The sequence below is a fragment of the Megalopta genalis genome, chromosome 3 (genome assembly GCF_051020955.1).
Source record: "Megalopta genalis isolate 19385.01 chromosome 3, iyMegGena1_principal, whole genome shotgun sequence".
In the NCBI taxonomy this organism is placed as follows: Eukaryota; Metazoa; Arthropoda; class Insecta; order Hymenoptera; family Halictidae; genus Megalopta; species Megalopta genalis.
This window is the reverse complement of record NC_135015.1, coordinates 21,024,266-21,042,047: the sequence shown is the minus strand read 5'-3', so window position 1 is coordinate 21,042,047 and position 17,782 is coordinate 21,024,266. Positions and strand designations below refer to the sequence as shown.

General features: G+C 33.2%; 5 protein-coding genes across 8 annotated transcripts; 3 read left to right on the top strand and 2 right to left on the bottom strand.

The window, feature by feature from the left end:
- The first annotated feature begins 806 nt into the window (after positions 1 to 806).
- On the top strand, positions 807 to 2,299 carry LOC143259173 (small ribosomal subunit protein uS3A-like). The gene is made up of 4 exons (XM_076520282.1): positions 807 to 947; positions 1,416 to 1,738; positions 1,813 to 2,000; positions 2,080 to 2,299. The coding sequence occupies exons 1-4, from the start codon at positions 915 to 917 to the stop codon at positions 2,268 to 2,270; spliced, it is 735 nt and encodes a 244-aa protein (XP_076376397.1). The 5' UTR covers positions 807 to 914; the 3' UTR covers positions 2,271 to 2,299.
- Positions 2,300 to 3,375: 1,076 nt separating this feature from the next.
- On the top strand, positions 3,376 to 4,868 carry LOC143259172 (small ribosomal subunit protein uS3A-like). Its single transcript, XM_076520281.1, has 4 exons — positions 3,376 to 3,516; positions 3,985 to 4,307; positions 4,382 to 4,569; positions 4,649 to 4,868. The coding sequence occupies exons 1-4, from the start codon at positions 3,484 to 3,486 to the stop codon at positions 4,837 to 4,839; spliced, it is 735 nt and encodes a 244-aa protein (XP_076376396.1). The 5' UTR covers positions 3,376 to 3,483; the 3' UTR covers positions 4,840 to 4,868.
- A 2,329-nt stretch (positions 4,869 to 7,197) lies between these two features.
- Kr-h2 (transmembrane protein 33-containing Krueppel homolog 2) lies at positions 7,198 to 9,579 on the bottom strand. Its single transcript, XM_033478257.2, has 6 exons — positions 9,391 to 9,579; positions 8,825 to 8,992; positions 8,561 to 8,742; positions 8,412 to 8,479; positions 8,162 to 8,295; positions 7,198 to 8,088 (listed from the first exon to the last, which is right to left on the bottom strand). Exons 2-6 carry the CDS (start codon positions 8,989 to 8,991, stop codon positions 7,875 to 7,877), a joined length of 765 nt encoding a protein of 254 aa, XP_033334148.1. The 5' UTR covers position 8,992; positions 9,391 to 9,579; the 3' UTR covers positions 7,198 to 7,874.
- A 1,538-nt stretch (positions 9,580 to 11,117) lies between these two features.
- On the top strand, positions 11,118 to 13,832 carry LOC117224992 (retinol dehydrogenase 12). 2 transcript variants are annotated; one of them, XR_013032991.1, is made up of 7 exons: positions 11,118 to 11,541; positions 11,938 to 12,045; positions 12,137 to 12,310; positions 12,411 to 12,624; positions 12,704 to 12,902; positions 13,301 to 13,451; positions 13,537 to 13,770. XR_013032991.1 is itself a non-coding variant. In XM_033478255.2 (6 exons), the coding sequence occupies exons 1-6, from the start codon at positions 11,370 to 11,372 to the stop codon at positions 13,729 to 13,731; spliced, it is 1,062 nt and encodes a 353-aa protein (XP_033334146.1). In that variant the 5' UTR covers positions 11,203 to 11,369; the 3' UTR covers positions 13,732 to 13,832. The 2 variants fall into 2 exon arrangements, 1 of the variants encoding a protein (XP_033334146.1); XM_033478255.2 differs by lacking the exon at positions 13,301 to 13,451 and having other exon boundaries at positions 11,203 to 11,541; positions 13,537 to 13,832.
- A 40-nt stretch (positions 13,833 to 13,872) lies between these two features.
- Positions 13,873 to 17,406, bottom strand: LOC117224993 (ras-related protein Rab-30). Of its 3 annotated transcripts, XM_076520284.1 has the most exons (6): positions 16,921 to 17,402; positions 16,738 to 16,856; positions 16,475 to 16,558; positions 16,190 to 16,373; positions 15,964 to 16,115; positions 13,873 to 15,877 (listed from the first exon to the last, which is right to left on the bottom strand). In XM_076520284.1, exons 2-6 carry the CDS (start codon positions 16,822 to 16,824, stop codon positions 15,767 to 15,769), a joined length of 618 nt encoding a protein of 205 aa, XP_076376399.1. In that variant the 5' UTR covers positions 16,825 to 16,856; positions 16,921 to 17,402; the 3' UTR covers positions 13,873 to 15,766. The 3 variants fall into 3 exon arrangements, with proteins under 3 accessions (XP_076376399.1, XP_076376400.1, XP_076376398.1); XM_076520285.1 differs by having other exon boundaries at positions 13,873 to 15,894; positions 16,738 to 17,406; XM_076520283.1 differs by having other exon boundaries at positions 16,738 to 17,401.
- Positions 17,407 to 17,782: the final 376 nt, after the last annotated feature.

Below are 17,782 nucleotides of genomic sequence, written 5' to 3'. Positions count from 1 at the left end.
TGGTTATAACTAAGTACTGTTTTATTATGAAGTCCATAGAATAACCCATATCTACATTAAATAATGAAAAAACCGTCTTATATACTATCATATGCAATTTTAGCACGCGTTGAATAATTCTTGAAGAAAGTGAAGTGCAACATGTTTTCAAGAAGTACCAAAAATATATGTGATGTGAGACACAATATACATTACTCAATATTTCCATATTTTCCCATGTGTATATAATGTGAATATACCTTCTTAAAAAAAATGTGAACATTATAATGATGATATACTGCTTAGGATACTTGAATGTAGCTAACGTTTAAATTTACCTTCGTACAGCAAAATCTCCGATTAGTTTGTATCTGAGATTCTGCCTGGGCAATAGCACGGAGACCGCGCGTCGCTACTTTCTCAGCATACAATTCAATGTTTTGTGTTTCTTTAAAGTTAAACCTCTTTTGCACCACAGAGATCAACTCTCGAATCCTGCGTCCTTTTTCTCCAAGGACACTCTGTGTGTGGGTCGCCAACAAAATTATTTCTGTGCGATGAGGAGTAACTCGTACTTCCACTCCTGAATATCCATCTTCCGCGAGTTCACGAGTTAAGAACTCGTTCAACTCGGCCTTAAAAACGCCGTCTCCGACAAACTAAAAAGAAGTGTTTCCTAACCTCTACATTTGGAAATCCTGATCAAGATAGTGTATTAATGTAAAACTACTTTGATTACTAATATTTTTCTCCTAAAAATGCATAATGAATTTATTGTTAATGAAACTGCATGAAACATTGCGTTTTTGCGTAACATAATTTATTACAGCATTATTTTGACTTTAGTGCGGCGGCCCTGGCAAGTTTGCCTGCATACATCCGCTTTCGGTCAGGTCTTTTGGATCTTGGATTCCTTTTGCAACGCTAGCGTCAACATGGACAATCGTTCTATCTCAAAGAAGAGGAAGGTTGGTGAATTTTAGCAGTTTACCGTCAAACTATTTGAAAAATATGATGTCCGCTGTATCGATGAAAACAAGAAAGTGAATATTTTACAGAAAAATAAGGAAATATCTCGTGTGAAAGTTGTGGAAGACATGGATGCTTTTAACTGTTTTCTTACATTCGATATTTACATTCATATGGTCTTCGTTAATAATAAGTTTCTTTCGTGTTCATTTAAATTATTTTCGTTTGTCTTTAACTGAAACAAGATGTGCTCATTATTTATCTGGTAAAGCTTTGTGTCTATTTAAAATACATGCGTGTCAACAAATGTATTTTGAAGTTAACCTATACGTTAATTGAACAGTAAACTCATACTTATAACCTATGAGTTGCATGTTTAAAATGAATTTAATTTATTTATGTAAAATGTGCAAGTGCAGCATGAAGAAATATTATTCATGCTCGGTGTGTATTATCCTTTTTTTTAGTTTGTCGGAGACGGCGTTTTTAAGGCCGAGTTGAACGAGTTTTTAACTCGTGAACTCGCGGAAGATGGCTATTCAGGAGTGGAAGTACGAGTTACTCCACATCGAACGGAAATCATTTTGTTGGCGACCCACACACAGAGTGTCCTTGGAGAAAAAGGACGCAGGATTCGAGAGTTGACCTCTGTGGTGCAAAAGAGGTTTAACTTTAAAGAAACCCAAAACATCGAATTATATGCTGAGAAAGTAGCGACGCGCGGTCTTTGTGCTATTGCCCAGGCAGAATCTCTGAGATACAAACTAATCGGAGGTCTTGCTGTACGAAGGTAAATTTAAACGTTAGCTACATTCAAGTATCCTAAGCAGTATATCATCATTATAATGTATATATTTTTTTTAGAGCTTGCTATGGGGTTCTTCGTTTCATTATGGAATCTGGAGCAAAGGGTTGCGAAGTTGTAGTTAGTGGCAAACTACGTGGACAGAGAGCAAAGTCCATGAAGTTTGTTGATGGATTAATGATCCACTCTGGAGAACCCACAAATGAGTATGTGAATACTGCAACCCGCCACGTACTTCTTAGACAAGGTACTTAAGAGTTGACTCACACAAGCAAATAGTAATCGATGAAGACATTAACATTTAAATGCGTTTCTTTTTCTTGCAGGTGTACTTGGTATCAAAGTAAAGATTATGCTTCCGTATGATCCTCAAGGCAAAACAGGTCCCAAGAAACCTCTTCCAGATTCTGTTTCCATTGTGGAACCAAAGGATGAGATTTTCCCATCGCAACCATCTTCAGAAGTGAAACCGTCGAAAGACATAACACAGCCAATACCACCTGTGATTACAGTGTAAATATTTTTTAAAATAAATTTTTAAAAGAAGTGTTAACTTTATTTTTTCCCTTTTTTATGAACCTGGTACAATAACGGTAATGTTACAATGACAAAATCTTAAGAAACGTAATAAAGAAACACATTGATTTTTAATCACAATATAAGAAAATTGATTTGCTTTCGTTGTTTTATTTATTTATTAAAGTTCTAATAGGTCATGTGCCTTCATAAAGAGAATCTAGTTGCGATTGAATTAGCCTAAAATATATTTTGTGAAAAAAAGTGTATTGTGATTAATTCTCCAAGACAAGCTAAATGTGGTTATAACTAAGTACTGTTTTATTATGAAGTCCATAGAATAACCCATATCTACATTAAATAATGAAAAAACCGTCTTATATACTATCATATGCAATTTTAGCACGCGTTGAATAATTCTTGAAGAAAGTGAAGTGCAACATGTTTTCAAGAAGTACCAAAAATATATGTGATGTGAGACACAATATACATTACTCAATATTTCCATATTTTCCCATGTGTATATAATGTGAATATACCTTCTTAAAAAAAATGTGAACATTATAATGATGATATACTGCTTAGGATACTTGAATGTAGCTAACGTTTAAATTTACCTTCGTACAGCAAAATCTCCGATTAGTTTGTATCTGAGATTCTGCCTGGGCAATAGCACGGAGACCGCGCGTCGCTACTTTCTCAGCATACAATTCAATGTTTTGTGTTTCTTTAAAGTTAAACCTCTTTTGCACCACAGAGATCAACTCTCGAATCCTGCGTCCTTTTTCTCCAAGGACACTCTGTGTGTGGGTCGCCAACAAAATTATTTCTGTGCGATGAGGAGTAACTCGTACTTCCACTCCTGAATATCCATCTTCCGCGAGTTCACGAGTTAAGAACTCGTTCAACTCGGCCTTAAAAACGCCGTCTCCGACAAACTAAAAAGAAGTGTTTCCTAACCTCTACATTTGGAAATCCTGATCAAGATAGTGTATTAATGTAAAACTACTTTGATTACTAATATTTTTCTCCTAAAAATGCATAATGAATTTATTGTTAATGAAACTGCATGAAACATTGCGTTTTTGCGTAACATAATTTATTACAGCATTATTTTGACTTTAGTGCGGCGGCCCTGGCAAGTTTGCCTGCATACATCCGCTTTCGGTCAGGTCTTTTGGATCTTGGATTCCTTTTGCAACGCTAGCGTCAACATGGACAATCGTTCTATCTCAAAGAAGAGGAAGGTTGGTGAATTTTAGCAGTTTACCGTCAAACTATTTGAAAAATATGATGTCCGCTGTATCGATGAAAACAAGAAAGTGAATATTTTACAGAAAAATAAGGAAATATCTCGTGTGAAAGTTGTGGAAGACATGGATGCTTTTAACTGTTTTCTTACATTCGATATTTACATTCATATGGTCTTCGTTAATAATAAGTTTCTTTCGTGTTCATTTAAATTATTTTCGTTTGTCTTTAACTGAAACAAGATGTGCTCATTATTTATCTGGTAAAGCTTTGTGTCTATTTAAAATACATGCGTGTCAACAAATGTATTTTGAAGTTAACCTATACGTTAATTGAACAGTAAACTCATACTTATAACCTATGAGTTGCATGTTTAAAATGAATTTAATTTATTTATGTAAAATGTGCAAGTGCAGCATGAAGAAATATTATTCATGCTCGGTGTGTATTATCCTTTTTTTTAGTTTGTCGGAGACGGCGTTTTTAAGGCCGAGTTGAACGAGTTTTTAACTCGTGAACTCGCGGAAGATGGCTATTCAGGAGTGGAAGTACGAGTTACTCCACATCGAACGGAAATCATTTTGTTGGCGACCCACACACAGAGTGTCCTTGGAGAAAAAGGACGCAGGATTCGAGAGTTGACCTCTGTGGTGCAAAAGAGGTTTAACTTTAAAGAAACCCAAAACATCGAATTATATGCTGAGAAAGTAGCGACGCGCGGTCTTTGTGCTATTGCCCAGGCAGAATCTCTGAGATACAAACTAATCGGAGGTCTTGCTGTACGAAGGTAAATTTAAACGTTAGCTACATTCAAGTATCCTAAGCAGTATATCATCATTATAATGTATATATTTTTTTTAGAGCTTGCTATGGGGTTCTTCGTTTCATTATGGAATCTGGAGCAAAGGGTTGCGAAGTTGTAGTTAGTGGCAAACTACGTGGACAGAGAGCAAAGTCCATGAAGTTTGTTGATGGATTAATGATCCACTCTGGAGAACCCACAAATGAGTATGTGAATACTGCAACCCGCCACGTACTTCTTAGACAAGGTACTTAAGAGTTGACTCACACAAGCAAATAGTAATCGATGAAGACATTAACATTTAAATGCGTTTCTTTTTCTTGCAGGTGTACTTGGTATCAAAGTAAAGATTATGCTTCCGTATGATCCTCAAGGCAAAACAGGTCCCAAGAAACCTCTTCCAGATTCTGTTTCCATTGTGGAACCAAAGGATGAGATTTTCCCATCGCAACCATCTTCAGAAGTGAAACCGTCGAAAGACATAACACAGCCAATACCACCTGTGATTACAGTGTAAATATTTTTTAAAATAAATTTTTAAAAGAAGTGTTAACTTTATTTTTTCCCTTTTTTATGAACCTGGTACAATAACGGTAATGTTACAATGACAAAATCTTAAGAAACGTAATAAAGAAACACATTGATTTTTAATCACAATATAAGAAAATTGATTTGCTTTCGTTGTTTTATTTATTTATTAAAGTTCTAATAGGTCATGTGCCTTCATAAAGAGAATCTAGTTGCGATTGAATTAGCCTAAAATATATTTTGTGAAAAAAAGTGTATTGTGATTAATTCTCCAAGACAAGCTAAATGTGGTTATAACTAAGTACTGTTTTATTATGAAGTCCATAGAATAACCCATATCTACATTAAATAATGAAAAAACCGTCTTATTTACTATCATATGCAATTTTAGCACGCGTTGAATAATTCTTGAAGAAAGTGAAGTGCAACATGTTTTCAAGAAGTACCAAAAATATATGTGATGTGAGACACAATATACATTACTCAATATTTCCATATTTTCCCATGTGTATATAATGTGAATATACCTTCTTAAAAAAAATGTATACATTATAATGATGATATACTGCTTAGGATACTTGAATGTAGCTAACGTTTAAATTTACCTTCGTACAGCAAGACCTCCGATTAGTTTGTATCTCAGAGATTCTGCCTGGGCAATAGCACAGAGACCGCGCGTCGCTACTTTCTCAGCATACAATTCAATGTTTTGTGTTTCTTTAACCCTTTCGCTACGGCGGTTCAGTCCGCCGTAGCGCCCCTCCTGAACGGAACCGCCCGCCGAAATTGTGCACATTGCGCGTGGATAGTGTATTTGGGAAGAAAAGGGATTTTTCTTTAAAACAATATAGTTATAATTTCTGCATAAGGTATAAAGTTATTTAATAGGTAAAAAAAGTTTCATTAACGATGGAAAAAGTGAAGAAATAATATATAATATACAGTAATAAAATAATATATAATATACAGTAATAAAATAAAACATAATATTCATAATACAAAACATAATATATAATAATTAGTTCTAAAGTTAGTACTTTCGATTTTCTATCCCTTTATGACATGTAACACAATAATAATGGGAAATGCAGGTAGAACAAATATAACTTGAATGGTGTGTCGTTTATTTCGGACTGTCGTTTGTTTGTTTCGTCAAAAGATTCACGCAATAGTAACAAGAGGCGGTGCAGTCCAAAAATTAGGTCGCGATTTTACCAGCATATCGGATATATCCGGCGTTCGTCCCCAGAGGGCGATCATGTGGATGTCGGATATATCCGGCGTTCAGCTCCGCGAGTGTTCATATGGATGACGGATATATCCGTCGTTCGGAGCGAAAGGGTTAAAGTTAAACCTCTTTTGCACCACAGAGGTCAACTCTCGAATCCTGCGTCCTTTTTCTCCAAGGACACTCTGTGTGTGGGTCGCCAACAAAATTATTTCTGTGCGATGAGGAGTAACTCGTACTCCCACTCCTGAGTATCCATCTTCCGCGTGTCGGAGGTCTTGTTGTACGAAGGTAAATTTAAACGTTAGCTACATTCAAGTATCCTAAGCAGTATATCATCATTATAATGTATATATTTTTTTAGAGCTTGCTATGGGGTTCTTCGTTTCATTATGGAATCTGGAGCAAAGGGTTGCGAAGTTGTAGTTAGTGGCAAACTACGTGGACAGAGAGCAAAGTCCATGAAGTTTGTTGATGGATTAATGATCCACTCTGGTGAACCCACAAATGAGTAAGTGAACACTGCAACCCGCCACGTACTTCTTAGACAAGGTACTTAAGAGTTGACTCACACAAGCAAATAGTAATCGATGAAGACATTAACATTTAAATGCGTTTCTTTTTCTTGCAGGTGTACTTGGTATCAAAGTAAAGATTATGCTTCCGTATGATCCTCAAGGCAAAACAGGTCCCAAGAAACCTCTTCCAGATTCTGTTTCCATTGTGGAACCAAAGGATGAGATTTTCCCATCGCAACCATCTTCAGAAGTGAAACCGTCGAAAGACATAACACAGCCAATACCACCTGTGATTACAGTGTAAATATTTTTTAAAATAAATTTTTAAAAGAAGTGTTAACTTTATTTTTTCCCTTTTTTATGAACCTGGTACAATAACGGTAATGTTACAATGACAAAATCTTAAGAAACGTAATAAAGAAACACGTTGATTTTTAATCACAATATAAGAAAATTGATTTGCTTTCGTTGTTTTATTTATTTATTAAAGTTCTAATAGGTCATGTGCCTTCATAAAGAGAATCTAGTTGCGATTGAATTAGCCTAAAATATATTTTGTGAAAAAAAGTGTATTGTGATTAATTCTCCAAGACAAGCTAAATGTGGTTATAACTAAGTACTGTTTTATTATGAAGTCCATAGAATAACCCATATCTACATTAAATAATGAAAAAACCGTCTTATTTACTATCATATGCAATTTTAGCACGCGTTGAATAATTCTTGAAGAAAGTGAAGTGCAACATGTTTTCAAGAAGTACCAAAAATATATGTGATGTGAGACACAATATACATTACTCAATATTTCCATATTTTCCCATGTGTATATAATGTGAATATACCTTCTTAACATAAACACCATTCCAATAGGTGTGCCGGAATGTTACAATCAATAAAATTCTATGCATGCAAAATATTTGAATGAAATCTAGTGATACTTGCTATAACAGGATTGTTATACTATTATTTACAATAATTACGAATTACGTGGTAAATCTTAATTCATTATCAATAGTACACATTACAAAATATCAAAAATTTTGTTACATAATTCGTATGAAAATTGATGTTATCATGTTTGGTATTCGGAAGTAATTTAAAATAACGATTCCGATTTCAGAAGATCATAGCTTGATTAATTTCATACAATTCTCAAACAATAAATCATAGGCTCCCTGTTGCTTTTGATATTTGCACTCTTTTTATCCTCAATTTGTTATTACATGGACCCTAGAACCCTAGGAAATCTTTAAGAATTTACGTCTTAAAAGTTGAAAATTATTGACGAACTGGAACCATTTGTTGTGTCAACGACAATAGACCTGCTATCATCCGCCGAACAATCTCTGGTACGGATGGTTTCGCGGAGATTGAACTTAGCCCATTTCTAAGTTCGTAAAATACATTGCGAGTGAATGGATTTCTTCGCGATGCGAGACGCAGTTTCAAGAACTGGTAGTAAATAAATGGTGTTAATAAGCTAGCTCGATCTCTGTAAAAAATTAATTACATATAGTCCTTTTTACAATAGTCGAACAATTTTAAGTATTAATAGTGATACATACGTAAATACTAGGAGCACTGTAAATGGCAAGTTAATTATCTCAGACAACGCACAAAGACGTAAAATGTTCCTAGATTGAAACTCGACTAGAGATATGAATAGACGGGCTCCCCACCAGCTATTTTGTCCTAAACACTTTAATTAAGAACACAAAATAAGTATTGGTTGTCATTCTAATGACTGTGCGTATGATACAGTCGCAATACTGTTATATAATTTTTACAATAGAACATGAAATTTTTCTTACTTACATCGAGGAGTATGAGAAAGTAACTAGCAAAGTGCGTTAAAGCAAATAAAAATATAGGTGTTAACACCACTGATTATTAGTTAAGGAACAATAATTTGAAACTATTCGTATCTATCTCTGTTAACAGCTATTTCATAATAAGAAGGATACATGTAACCGGAGCTGCATAGAGGAATATTAAAGAATAAAATAAATAATGGAAGGAATCTTCTAAAAATAACTGTTCCAAAAACTGTCTATTTAATTGAACAAGTGGCACTCTTTGGTGAAGACGCAATGCACTTGTGGCTGCGTTGCTCATAAGAGCTTTGTAATAAATATTATAAGGATTGCTGAAACAGTATGAAACTCAGAATTAAACTTAAATACACACATTTTTTTTATTGACAAGAGAAATATCATAAAGTAACATACCCAAATAGAGGAATAATGTAACCGATAGTAAACAGAATTGTGAAAAGTCTTGTAACCCATAATCCTACTTTAATTTTATTGTCGATAACATGTTGTCTTAAATTGTTCCAACCTTTTTCCATTTGTGGGGAATTAGTGGATGATCCTGTACTAGCAGTATCTGCCATCCTACATAAAAAGAAAACAATCTTATCGATAAGCTACAAAGTAATAAGTAAATGCTCATACTCATTCTAGAATGCATTTGTTTGACTAATTCAAAAATCGGTTACAAACTGTTAACAAACACATTAAAATGTAAATCGTGTCCAGCTTTCTAAAGTGAAAGCTGCTAAGTTCGGCATCATTTATTAATATAACATAAAATAATGTACCAAACAACTAATCCGCCGTGACTGCGAAAGAAATGTACTATTATAACGAGCTTGGAGCAATATCATCGGATGAATGTAAATAAAACTTCAATATACTAACTGCAATATTTACACCACGCGTTTTGAAATTTCATTAAAAATGATATTCGTAAATGAAGTCGGAAGAAGAGAAATTAATTGATGTGTACTTACTTTGCCCAACGACGAAGTAAATCCTCGTTTGCTTAGTAAAAATGTAAATTTCTACAAAAACGCGGATGAACGTTAATTGTGTCAAATCGAATCGTCTACAGCATCTATGCACATTTACTGACCACGTATACCGTACATATACTTCCCCAGCTACGTTAATAATTATCCTGAGTTTCGTTTTTAAGATTTCTAATTTCCCTGATAGATGGTGCGAATGATTCTTCGCCGTGAAGGCGACTCATCAATTTCACCGCGAGAGGGCAACAGAGATTAGCATTTTCTCGCTAGTTCCCGACAAATTCATTTGAGATGTTAGAATTAATAGTGTAAATTCAAAAATGTAAAAAAAACCACTAATAAGAAATGTTAAATATAATACGAAATAGATTTCTTGTTATTGATATTACCATATTTTTATATTGTATACTTAACCGTACTGATGAAATTTGGACAAATACGGTTATGGTATAATATAACTATGGATACTGTATAATACTGGATATAGTATATATATAGATACTGGATACTGTATAATATAACTGTGTCAGTTCTTTTAATCGATGATATATAAAACTTACTTTACGAAAACAGTATCCATTATAAGTCTATTATAATACATAGTACTGTTATTTTCAATGAAAAGCTAGTTCAAATTGTAATATAAGCTAATTTATTAATATATGCGTACGTGCATTGTTCTCATTGAATATACAAATTTATACAACTTAATTGTAGTGGTAAAGTACAGTGAAGTACCTCTTATGAGAATGAACTGAATAATTACGTGATCACTGTGTCTATAGCAATAATCGAATTCATTGAAGCCGTTGAACAATGTTCAACAGTGAGGTATCTTGTAACTGGATCTCCTGCAAATATGCAACCTGTTGTACCGTCTCGTCTTGGAAGAAATCAATTGCATACATCAAGGAAACCTTTTAGTATACACGTTTAACCGCTAGATGGTTGCAAAGAAATTTTACGCCTTATCAACAATATCGCATGCATATACGAGAAGTTTTGTTCGGAACACAATTTCGTCTGAGTTGTACTTTTTTGCTTCGGTTTTGTAAATCTGCCGTATTACCGATGAGATTAATTATACAATGCAGTACACGTGGTACACGTTACAAGCGATTTAAATATTTAACACAGTATATTCTTACAGATTCGATAATAATAGTTACGTTAAGAAACTCCGGTATTTCATTACAAAAAATATACTTCAATCTTCTCCAAAATTGTATAAAAATAATTATTTCCACCATATGCATATATAAATCTCTTCTATCAACGATGAAACTGATTCACCCTACAAGCTGTTACAGGTTATCGAGTATGTTCTTTGTGAGAAATAAATTTTTTATCACAAAACTCAATTCAAATAACTTTTCCGTAAATTAACAGGTACATTTGAGTAGGTGGAAAGAACAAATCTAATTGATTTCGCTTGTACGTATGTATGTACACACCCTATAACGTAACTATAAATATATACGTACAACAGCAGCCATATATGTTATCTAAGTGATGATTTAATTATACGTGTTACCAATTATTTACGAAGAACACCGCAGATCAATGCATTGTTGTTGGTCGTCGTTTAAGTAAATCCTACAATATTGTATGTACATATTCGTAGAATAGTGCGTGAGCGGGTTCAAAACAAATTGTGCAATAGATATTAAAGGTATCGATAAGAGTCGCTGAGATATTCATTCATCATATAAATATTTGAATGATAATGCAAATGATGAAAGACACGGATTATCGTTTAAATGTGATTCGGTATAACGGTAGAAATCTTACGCTCAGGAGGAGCGGAAAAGTAGCTCAAAAGTGACTGGGGATAAGAAGTTCTTGTCGTGCCCATTTAATATCTTTCAGTCGCGAGCGTGCGTTTAGTATGACAATTCGTCCGTCCCGCGGAACACATAAATTCGCTGGTTTCGAAATCGAGACAGGATCAGTGTCAAAAGATGATGCTACTCGGCTCTATTTTCCTTCTAATCGCAAGTGTTCTCATGTATCGGAAACCCGAAGAAAGTTGGCCACTTTCTTTAGTTAAGCTTCTCCACCATATGAAGTTCGACTACTTAGGCTTCAAAGAAGTTCTACTTGACTGGATCAATAGAAAACACAATAAGAATGGTAAGTGGAACAAGCTTGGCCGAAGTATCGTCAAAATTTCATCACCTGTTTGAATTTTTCAAATTGCATCGCGCGCAATATTTACGACAACCTCGATCATTTCGCAACTAGAAATACAAACGCCGACTTGTCAGCAATATTTTACATATTGCAATTTATCAGCGTATTTAACGTTAACGAATATCTACTGCATAAACAATTTTTGAGATATACGAATATTTCGAAATATATTTAAAATAAAACGACGCGCTTGTATATATTCCCTCCATGGCACACAATTTATGCAAACATGCAGCACTGATAATTAATTTCCATAATTAAATATGCCTAAGAAAAGTAAATTATGATTACTTAGCAATTACAATTATTTGTTATATGAAATTAATTTGTTTTTAGATTGTCCACTGCAGACTGGCAGAATTGCTATTGTAACAGGAGGCTCTAGAGGAATTGGTGTTGAGATAGTTAAAATGCTTCTAGAACTTGATATGGAAGTAATAATTGGTATGTCGCATCCACTGATATAAATTCAATTATTTGCAAAGGTTGTTTGAAAACGTTTGGTATAATATGCATTCAAAATACAAATATTTAGCTTGCAGAACACCTAGTGCTGGTGAGGAGGTCATTCAACAAATTAGGCAGTCTGGTGTTAAAAATGGAAAGGCAAAAGTCTACAGAATTGATAATGCCTCTTTGGAGTCTGTAAAACAGTTTGCAGCACAAATAAAAAAAGACTATACAGAAATTCATGTCCTGATCAATAATGGTAAAGTCCATTTGCGTTACATAATTTTATTACCAGTTACAAATTTTTTTGCATTAATGTAATATTAATGGCTACTGTATAATTTAACTTTTTTTTCTAGCTGGTATCATGTTTACTCCATATTCGGAGACTGCAGAAGGCTTTGAAGTGCAGTGGGGTGTGAATTATTTGTCACACTTTTTACTAACCATTCTTCTATTACCATTATTGAAAGCTGGCGGTGTCAAAAGTTCACAACAGTCCAGTAGAATCGTTAATGTTAGCTCTTGTGCTCATCTCCTGGGTAAAATTAACTTCAAAGATATCAATAATAAGTATTGTATCATTTTTTGACTAATTATATTTCTACCTTTTGCAAGTCACATATTAATCTAAAATTCGATTTTTGAACAGGCATCGATTTATTACTATGAGTGCATATGGTCAAAGTAAGTTAGCACAGGTGGTATCTACTAAAAAGTTGCAAAAGCTAGTCAAAGAAGCAGGCTATAATATAAACGTGTATTCGGTACATCCGGGTATAGTGTGTACAGACCTTTTCGTACATTCTTTCATTTATAAATACAAACTACTATTACCATTTATTTTTAAGGTAAGCAGAAATTAAAGAGTTAAACTACTGTAACAGCAAAAAGAAACTAAATATTCGATCGAGTCGGTCTTTTATTTTTGTATATTATTAACTAGTAAAAACAATAAAAATTAAAAAAATAATGATTACAAATGCTGTCTACGGGCACTCTTTTAATGTATTTCCTGACAGTAGAAAGATCTATTTAAACATCAAAATATCATTTAACCGAAAACAAATTTTCGAATTTTACGGTAGTCTAACTCCTTAAGGAATTTATATTGTATGAGATTAGAAAGGTGCTTAAAAGGTACTTAAGTACCTTAATGGCTACAAATGGACACAACCTTAACGGTGCAATGCAGTACCTTAAGTACCTTAAGCACCATAAAAAAGTAATTTAGGTATTTAACCCTTAGCGGACGACGACTTTTTCGGCCGAGTCAGGTAGCAGGACGAGCGGATTTTTGTAAATATCTAACATAAACACCGATTGTCGCCTCTCACTCGCCATTCGTCCTGCCGCGCTAAACGCCGTAACGACCGAGAGTCGCCTCTCGTTCACTAAGGGTTAAGTACCATACAAAAAGTAATTTAGGTACTTAAGTACCATAAAAAAGTAATTTAGGTACTTAAGGTAGAAATATGTTTTCAGAGTCCAAGACAAGGAGCTACATCCATTGTGTATGCAGCTGTGAATAAAGCAATTGAAAATAACGGCGGTATGTATATCAGTAACTGTCTTCCTAGTCCTGAACATCCAGATGCTTTGGATACATCTATTCAGGACAAGTTACTTGACTTGTCACTTCAACAAGTACAACATAAAAATATATTTGAGTATATGTAATAACGTTACAAATAACTATTAACTACTTTTAAAATTGAACACTGTATTTAATTATTATTTATTACAAAATAAATGGATAATTCAATTTTAAGTTAATACAATCGGTTTCATTAATAAGAAACAATTTGGTACTCAAACCTGTAATTTTATAGTATAATTTATTTATTTATATGGAATACTTGCTCAGCAAATTTATAAACGTTTACAATAATTTATATAATATACAACTGTTGAAAAACTTGCCAATTTGAAACGTCTATAAGATACTTCTTGTAAAATTTATTCTTAATAGTACATTGAAGTTTATGCGATGTACATACTAAGTGAATGTTAATGAACACAAATTAATGGAATATAATCGATGCAACCTACACAATCGTGTATAATGAGAGATGACGTAGACAATCTTGTATAAAAAAAATGATTTATTTCAATCGTGTTCTACATCTGCAGAATTGATTTCTTGAAATGATATCTTTTCAAATGATTCGATAATAAGGGTTTTTAATACCTTTTACAAGTTACATATTTAAGTCAATAATTTGTTGTTGATAAAAAGTTAAAAAGTCCCTCATTTTACAGTTACCTTTTTGTCCACATGCGAACTGATATGTTTTTATCAGTACAGTTTAATTACAAGCCTTCCTTTACATTTAATAAACTTCAAAGTTTATAGTATATGTTATTAACAATGAACATGTTATTGCACAGCAACAGCAATTTGAAGCTTTACTTTTTCGATTGAAATAATTTAATTGCACAAGGATCACAATGCTCTTTAAAGTATTATATCAGTATGTATTTAAATAAAAGACATACACCTGAAGTTTCGTGATTAACAAAAGAATCATTCTATCCTTTTCACACATACAATTCTAGTTTTAATATTATGGTAAACTGCTTCAACTACGGATAAATGTAATATTATTTGTAATTACAAATAATACTTCTTAAAAAGAGTATTATCCATATAATGATTCTATTTTAGAAATGTTCGATTTGCTTGATACCTAGTAATCGTAGAGAAACGAAAAAATTCAGACAAAGAGTATAACGTGCACATTATCATCTAATAAAAATGCATACTTATTGTATACCTATATATAAATTTATTACAATGTAATAGGTACAAGGACTAGAGCAATGTGCGAAAAACATTGTGATATTGATAAAATATAGATAATAATAAACTATTCATAAATAATAACATTAAACAATGCATAAATGGAACAAGCAATAATTCTTTGTTGCTTGAAAACCATGGATAAAATTCTAAACAAATACAACAAAACTTTGGTTGTACAAATCCTGCTATTGAAAATTGTGTGATTAATATAAAAAAGACTATTTATAATAATGTTTGTTAACTACCATATATTAAAAACGTATAGAATCAATTGCTTTGAAGATCAAGCTTCGGTAAATTTTTACAGCAATGTAATAAATACTTAGACGTATATTGCACATTTAAAAAAATTCTGGACAATATTAGGCTTATAAGTTTTTAGTAAAAACGTTATATCCACTGTGATGACTTTAAATTTAGTCACCAAATTTGAGATATTTATTTGTACTTTCCAACGCAACAAAAGATATTATAAAAAAATATAGCATAATTCTATTTATGGAAATATTGTTAAATGCCCAAACACAGGCCTCAAATGATTTATTATTCGTATAAAGCAACCGTATAAAATTGTAACAAAAAATCTCTGTTAATTAATCTCTCTGAAAACATACTATTTTCTGAACAAATATTCAACACACTTAAAATTCATTTTTCGTTTAAAGTATTAAATACTTTTCGCAACAAAACTGTCGATATAATTTATATTATATAACACTAGACGCTAACATATAATATCAAAGATGTGCTGGTACCAGAATCGTCTCTTCTTTTAATTCTAGAAGACTGAGTAATATCATGTTCAATCTCCATTGTCTATAAAAACTGTATGACAGTCTCCTACATGCATATGCAGCAAGTGAAACTTTGTGTTTTGTTAAATGACTTAATATTATATATAAAAGCTACTTAAGAAAGTCGACTACAACCACAGTTACTTGTATCACCGATTGCTGTTGTCTTTCCATTTATCGAAGTTGTATTTGTTTCATATCTAGGTAGTTCCTTGCTACGTGCTTGCTAAAATATTCATTGACCTAGATATAATTTAATCCAAGGGCAAGTGTTTCTTAATAAAAGATCGAATCGATCTGTTGCTTAATTACCTCCATAAGTTCGGCTGCAATTTCCATGAATAATCGTTCTACATTTTCTGCTTCTTTGGCAGAAGTTTCCAAAAAGTACATTCCCTGTCTTTGTGCAAAGTCTTCTCCTACGTGCGTCGGTATTTCTCTATCTTCCCGATCAATTTTATTACCTGTTAATTAATTGTAAACAATAAAAATAACAATAATAACAACATTTTGTTACAGAAAAAAACATGAGACATACCTACTAATATCCTAAGAACTTTGTTACTCGCATACTCTTCAATTTCCCTCAACCAATCTGGTAAACAATCGAATGTAGGCTGACAAGAGATGTCATATACTAAAATTAAAGCATGAGCTGATCTATAATAACTTTGAGTTATCGAACGAAACCTTTCTTGTCCGGCAGTGTCCCAGATTTGAAGCTGAAAGAAAGTCTACAATGATTATACGTAGCATGAACTCGTTTGAAAAAGCATATGCTGCTACATTGGATGAATCATAATGTATTACATCATACGCATACCTTAACTTTCTCATTTTCAACTTCTACGGTCTTAATCATAAAATCAACACCTATTGTTGCACCTTGACCAGGTGGAAATAATCCCTGTAAACAATTTTTTCAGAGCTGACAGTACATTGGAAAAGAAATATACGAAACTTATGAAAAATTAATAAAAAAAATTCAATAACGATATAAAATGATTTATCAAGTGATCTTACATCAATTCAGGATATAAATAACGCATTGAAATATTGTAAAACTAATGAGAACCGTATGTATACCTGGGTAAATCTGCGCACGAGGCAAGTCTTGCCGACGCCCGCGTTTCCCACGAGAACAACTTTAAAGAGAAATTTATAATCCTCCATCACACATCCGCACCGTGTTACGGTCAGGAGTCCTGTGTAAAACTAACGATGCATTTGGTGAGCACAGCACAAGTGCAATTCTACACGATCGCTCACCGTTCAGGGCGATTCGAAAACTTGTGCGCGATATGCTTCGAACTAAATGTACACTTTTCTTTTCGAACGCGCCAATGAAAAATACCTATTCACGGCATTATTCCTCGTTCGTCACTTCTCCGCGGTTCACTGAACACACGGCGCTTCATTTTCACAAAGTAAAAAAAGAACACACGCTCAACAGAAATCGAGATTCGCACGCGAGATGCTTTGCCATTCTGTCAAAATAACGTTTTCTCCCGACCCCGCCATTGACTCATGACGTTGCCCCGTTTTAGAAATCATTAAAGCCCGTAAGATCACGCGTAACAAGTAGACCAATACGAGTATTATGCCATTAACGTTTCTCCCGTCTCAATAGATAATTATAATCAATTTAATAGTACGCGTAAAATAACAGTTTACGGTTTTTATCGGTTTAGTACTCATTCATACGTTAAGTTCGAATGAATTTCCAAGTTACAATATGTACATACATACATACATACATACAATATTCGATCTGTCGATGGTTGCTCGTATGTATGTACTTTATAGTGTGTTGCGAACAGAATGTTGGTAAACATGTTGCATGAATGAAAAAATTTCAATTTTCGCATTACACGTAGAATATTAACATATGCTTCCATTTCATTTGTTTGCATATTAGATTCCACGATCTAAATATATACGTAGGTTTCTTATTTACCTCATGTATGTATAATAAATTCAAGATAGATATTCTTCGATTTCTTCGTTCTATAGGTATGTATAAAATTGCAACATTTAACATATAATTTAAATTCTTCAAATTTTTCTGCTACATATGTTAAATGCTGTTGCAGCAACCTATGACTATAAAATGCAAATTAATTTGTCATCC